General features: G+C 42.2%; 1 protein-coding gene across 1 annotated transcript in view; it reads left to right on the plus strand.

Moving 5' to 3' along the window:
* CNGB3 (cyclic nucleotide gated channel beta 3) overlaps positions 1-5,260 on the plus strand; it is a 128,807-nt gene extending 123,547 nt beyond the window's left edge. The window contains exons 15-17 of the mRNA XM_012809635.1: positions 1,546-1,692; positions 1,905-2,079; positions 5,021-5,260. Coding sequence (XP_012665089.1) covers positions 1,546-1,692; positions 1,905-2,079; positions 5,021-5,260 — 562 coding nt within the window. The remainder of the gene's footprint in view (positions 1-1,545; positions 1,693-1,904; positions 2,080-5,020) is intronic.
* The last annotated feature ends 740 nt before the right edge of the window (positions 5,261-6,000 follow it).

Genomic DNA, 6,000 nt, shown 5'->3' on the forward strand with positions numbered 1-6,000 from the left:
ATACCTCATTGTTTCCAAAGGTCAAAGTGCTTTCTCTGTCTTTTCTGCCTCTAGAGATTGTGTTAATTAATGCGATCCTTCTTTCTCCATTGACTTCAAGGGTTCGATCTACTGTGCTCTCCTCTCACTACAGAGCCTATAATGTCTTTTACACACATTTGAAATGTGTTTTTCCTTGTCCTGTTTTTATAGACCAGCACTGCTTTTCCCAGGTCACAGGCATATGATATCATGTTGTTCACTTATCTATTCCTTTCTGTATTTGTTTATTCTTCCACTATGTGTTGGTTATTTCTCAAATGCAAAATGTTCTCCTATGAGACTCTCAGAGACCTGGAGTCCAGAATTCCCTGACAGTTCAGGTAGGACTGTACCATAGAGTGGTTTATGATATCGAGAAACAAGATGATTTGGGAGTTTAATAGAAGAAATTGTATTCTCCTGAGGTAACCCAGGCGTGATTAAGAGCGGGCCCCCACATTTGATGTTGAAAACTACATCAGTCAGAGCCCAGACACTGAAGCAAGGCAGCTGAGAAAACTGCTGAAAGAAGTACGGACAGAGGTGAGAAGTCTAAGAGTATCCAACCAGGGATGGCAATGCATCCCAAATCTAGCAACAGCAAGAGTTATTCCCACAGCAAGGCCGGCAGGGGACAAGGAGAGGTGACCAGAACCCAGAAAGAGCTGTGGGAGTTGCACTTGTAGAAGATCCCACAGTGCCAGGAGCTGTAGATTTTGCTGGAGAACTGCAGTCACTGCTCACCTACAGCCTGGCAGAGAGAGAAGAGGGGAAATAAATGCTCTGTCTGACCCCACTCTCTTTTTCTGCTTTTTGATTTCCCCTTAGAATTTCCTGGTTCAGCGCCTGTGGCTTAAGTGGCTAAGGAGCCAGCCACATACACCTAAGGTGGCAGGTTCAAATCCAGCCCAGCCCCTCCTAAAGCAACAATGACGGCTGACTGCAACCAAAAAATAGCCAGGCGTTGTGGCGGGCGCCTGTGGTCTCAGCTACTTGGGAGGCTGAGGCAGGAGACTCGCTTGAGCCCAGGAGTTGGAGGTTGCTGTGAGCTGTGGCATCACAGCACTCTACCCAGGGGGATAGCTTGAGGCTCTGTCTCAAAAAAAAAAAAAAAAAAGATTTTCCTAATGGCTGACCCCAAATGGAAGTCAGAGGGCCAGCCCGAGGAGGTCAGGTTTCTGGGGGCGTCCACGAGGATAGGGAGGGTGAAACGTGGATCTGAAGGAGCAGCAGGGATAGCAAGTCCGAAAGGATTCTGCACTTTTGGAATGAAGAATCAGACAGGGGACTGACAGCCCCAAGTCCTTGATGAGAGGCAGGAGTTACACAAAACATGTTGAAAACTGTGGCCATTTCTATTGCCATCACATCTTAGCTCTGTCTGCGCAGTCGCCTGAACTCTCCCCTCCAGGGAACAATCTCTGAAGCCGTATAAATGGTTTTTATAGGTGCCATTATTTTTTTAAAGATTTTGGTGGAGAGAAAGTGAAACTGATAGCGAAGACTCGCTTTCTTCTCTTACAGCCTTCTGGCAGCAGGAGGAGGAAACCGCCGAACTGCCGACGTGGTGGCCCATGGGTTTGCCAATCTTTTAACTCTCGAAAAAAAAACTCTCCAAGATATTCTAAGGCATTATCCAGACTCTGGAAAGCTCCTCATGAAGAAAGCCAGGTACAACCTTTAAAACTCTATTAGAGAGGGATAGAGTTGATTCTACTTTGTAATATCTAGGATGAGGGGAATTTTTATTATGATTCTGACCCCCTTTCATCATGACTTGGCCTTAATAAGCAAGTGTTAATGTGGGCACCTGACTTCACAGGTTAGGAGATTTTGCCACAGTTGTCACAGAGCTACCTAAAACAGCTTTTCTCTCCTGTCAGAGTACTTTTAACCCAGAAGGATAAGGGCGCGACGGCGACCCCTCCAAAGAAAGAACTTGCCTTTCTCTTCCCACCAAAAGAAGAGACACCTAAATTGTTTAAAATTCTGCTGGGAGGTGCTGGAAAAGCAAGTCTTGCAAAACTACTCGATTTGAAGACAGAACAGACAGCTCAGGTAATGAAGCAAAGTGAATGGAGGCTGCAGTGGCGAGATCCCCGGACTCATGTATGCACACGAGCTCCAATTCTGTTTCAGACACTGGGAAATTTGGGGCCAATCTAATACTGCTAATTACTGCATTATGTATAGCACTTATTATTTAAACTGAATCCCACATGGCATCACATTTAATCCTCACGTACATGTTTATAATAAATGCCTTTTTTATCAAATCACAGCTGTGTACATCAATGCACACACATCTTCAACATGTTTTATGTCTAAAAGCATATATAAATGGCTTTTACATATATGTATTTATAAAAACAGTCAGCCCTCATTACTCATAGACTTGGTATTTGGGGATTGACCTACTGACTGTAATTTGTTTACAACCTCCAAATCCATCCTCGTGATGCTTTTGTGACATCCCTGGGCAGGTGCTTGAGCAGAGCCATGAACATTTAAGTTGCTGAGGCCCGTGGTCCCAGCCGAAGCTGAACAGGAGACACTCCTCTTTCTCCATTCAGCTCTCAAACTATGCTCAAGTGATTCTTTTGTAGTCTGTTGGGTGCCGTGGATTTTAAATTTTGTGATTTTTTTTCTTTTTTTTTTTTTGGTGGTGGTTTTGCAATGTAAAATGGCTCCAAGTGCAGTTTAATGTTTCTAAGTGCAAAAGTGCCATGATGTGACTTACGGAGAAAATATGTGTGTTAGATTAGCTTTATTCAGGCATCTAAACAGAATACACCTTATTTAAGTGTTTTGGTCACTGAAACAAAGTTATGTATTGACCGGTTAACAAAAATGTTGCAGCCTCAGGCTGGTAGGAGACTCGCCTTGTATTTTCCCTGGGAGCAATGGTTCAGTATCCACTAATCCAGTGTTTATGCCAACATTACAGAACAAAACTGCCATGGGTAATGAGAAAATGGTGTATGTACAGACATACATATACACAAAAAATATATAACTCATTACCAACAAGCTAGTAAACAACATTTTTAAAAATATTCAATCAATATATATAGCAAATGTTTAAAACCACAAATAATCTTTTAAACTTCATCCAAGCCTTTCTCATGCAACCTCAAACTCTTGGGCTGAAGCGATTCTCCTGCCTCAGCCTCCTGAGTAGCTGGGTCTACAGGCACCTGCCACAGCGTCCGGCTATTTTTTGTTGCAGTTGTCATTGTTGTTTAGCAGGCCCGGGCTGGGTCTGAATACACCTGCATGGTGTATGTGGCTGGCATGTAATGTGGCCCTAACCACTGAGCACCAGGTGCGAGGCAGATCAACAAATTTAGATAAACTCACAGTGAGTTACAGAACAGAAACTGTTGCTCAGATGTTCAGATTTACAGGCCTACATTGAGCTACCTTCTAATTTCCAGCAATGTAAAGAAACTCAAATGGGCTGGGGGGGGGGGTGCTAACACTTGTAATCCTACTACTCTGTGAGGCTGAGGAAGGAGGATCACTTGAGGTCAGGACTTCAAGTGAGCTCCCAGCCTGAGCAAGAGCAAGATCTCACCACCACCCCCGCCCATCTCTAGTAAAAGTAGAAAAATTAGCCAAGCATGGTATGGACACCTGCAGTCCCAGCTACTCAGGAGCTGAGGCAAGAGGATTGCTTGAGCCAGGAGTTAGAGGTTATTATGAGTTAGGCTGAGGCCCAGTGACAGTGTGAGTCTGAATAAAGAGGAAAGAAGAGAGAGAGGAATGGAGAGAGGGAGGGAGGGAGGGAGGAAGAAAGAAGGAGAAAAGAAAGGAAAGAAAGGGTAAGTTATTGCTTTCTCCTCTTCCTATAGTTTCCAGATTTCTTTGATTCTCATAATCTATACTAGGAAATCTATACTAGGAAACAGAACAGCATTCAGGTCATCTGAATCTCGTCATTATGCTATCTCTAAAACTGTCAAAAACGGGTAGCTATGGACCTTTCAGGAAATGAGTAAAGTCAAACACTACAGAGTCAGTCACATTTGAGAGACTAAAACTTTCCTCTTCTTTCTTTTCCATACATACAAACCCTGTAGTGAAAATCAGGGATACAGTATAAACCAAATGCCTCATATACATCAGCATAGGAATAGTAATTTGCATTAAAAATGTATGGCGGTAAAGAAATCCATAAGTAAATGTGTTAAGTTAGCGCCTCAACTTTCTCTGTGCACATCAATATCTCAGGCAAGTCTCTCTAAAATTGATCCCAAGCATTACCATTAAAGAGCATAGGGCATTTTTTATTATGAATTTTTTATGTCCATTTTATTTATTTATTTATTTGAGGTGAGGTCTTGCTGTGTCGCCAAGGGTAGCCTCGAGCTCCTGAGCTCAAACAATCCTCCCCCTTCAGCCTCCCAAGTAGCTGGGACTGCAGTCAAGTGCCACCATGCCTTATAAATTTTCTATAGATAGTACTAAACACAGTAAATTCAAAATGATATTTCAAACACCTGTGGGACAAATGGAGAAAATTGCACTAAGAAAGAGATGAGTTTCTCCTTGAGGTTCTCTTATGAATTTATGCAGAAGGAAAACCATATTTTCTATAGCACTTTTATACAGCATTCGGTTAATACATTTTTATTTAAATATTTAAAACATTACCCCCATAAAATGAATAGGTATTTAAAAGCAAAATCAGAGTCCTAAGCACTAAGTCTAATAATTCAGAGGGCACGAGGACCAGTAGGAAGAGAATTCCTTGCCCAGGACAAAAAGAAATGCAATGTGGACTAACACTGCAACTCGATGTAACAGCTGAATACTCCAGCACGCCAGACAACTTTGTCCAATGATAGTCAGAAGCAAGGCAGGCGTGATTCCCACATTCACTTAATTTGGACAGTCTTTGTCTTGGTGGTGATCTCAGCCACTGCATACTAATCAAAAGACTCCAGTGTCTTTCAATATTATTTCAATACCAATTCTTTGTAACTGCATCTTCCAGGATAAAAGGGAAAATACTGAAGAAGGAAAGGGGAAGGGAAGAGAGCCAGCAGAGGAACCAGCAGACAGCTCCAAACTCACGTCAAGTTCTATTCCAACGCAGGAACAGCCCCTGTCGATGAGAAGGTCAGTTTTACCCAGAGGAACTACCCGTCAGTCGCTCATCATCAGCATGGCCCCTTCTGCTGAGGCTGGAGAAGAGATTCTGACTATCGAAGTCAAAGAGAAGGCTAAGCAATAAATGTTTGATTATCTTTAAATGTAATCTAGCTAGTTCCCAAAGACATTGTACCCAGCATTGTAGCTTAAATTAATGAGGGGAAACGACCTTGCCAGGACCCTGGAGAATCCATAGGCAAATCCCTAGCTTAGTTTCTAGGACTTATCTGAGAATGTGATTTCATGCAGTGGTAATAAGAAGATTATTAAAAACTCTCCCTATTCTCCACTGTCATTAACTTTGTGCAATTGCTATTTCTTCTAATTGTATGTAGTAGGATTTTTCCCCCCTTATGTTTCTGATGGTTTTCCTTCCTTGACTAGCGTGATCTTGGCTCTGATGTGATTCACCATACTTTTCTTTTAAATTTTTATTGTGTATAATTTCTTGTATAGCACTGTTAAGATTGGCTAAAGGTTCCAGTTTGTGAATCTTGCCCCTGATATATAGGGGGTATGACATTTTAGTAAAATAGGTCCAACATCAGGCGATGTCCATTCAAAGGAGGATGATGAATCACTATGTCATCCAATCAACCCAGCAACTAGGACGAAAGAGAAGCAGAGATCATGGAGCCCTCTGTATGGGAAATCAGAACAGTCCCCTGAAGAGCAATATTGGTTAGCAGGACTAGCAAATGGACTGGCAAAAATCAGATCACAGCAACATGCTGGGAAAAAATTATGCCCTTTGCTAAGGAAACAAACTTTAATATTTTCCTTTATATCGACTTAAAAGGCAACAACCTACCTAACTCATCT

Source organism: Otolemur garnettii, unplaced genomic scaffold (genome assembly GCF_000181295.1).
Source record: "Otolemur garnettii isolate 467f Iridium unplaced genomic scaffold, OtoGar3 scaffold00004, whole genome shotgun sequence".
Taxonomy (NCBI): domain Eukaryota; kingdom Metazoa; phylum Chordata; class Mammalia; order Primates; family Galagidae; genus Otolemur; species Otolemur garnettii.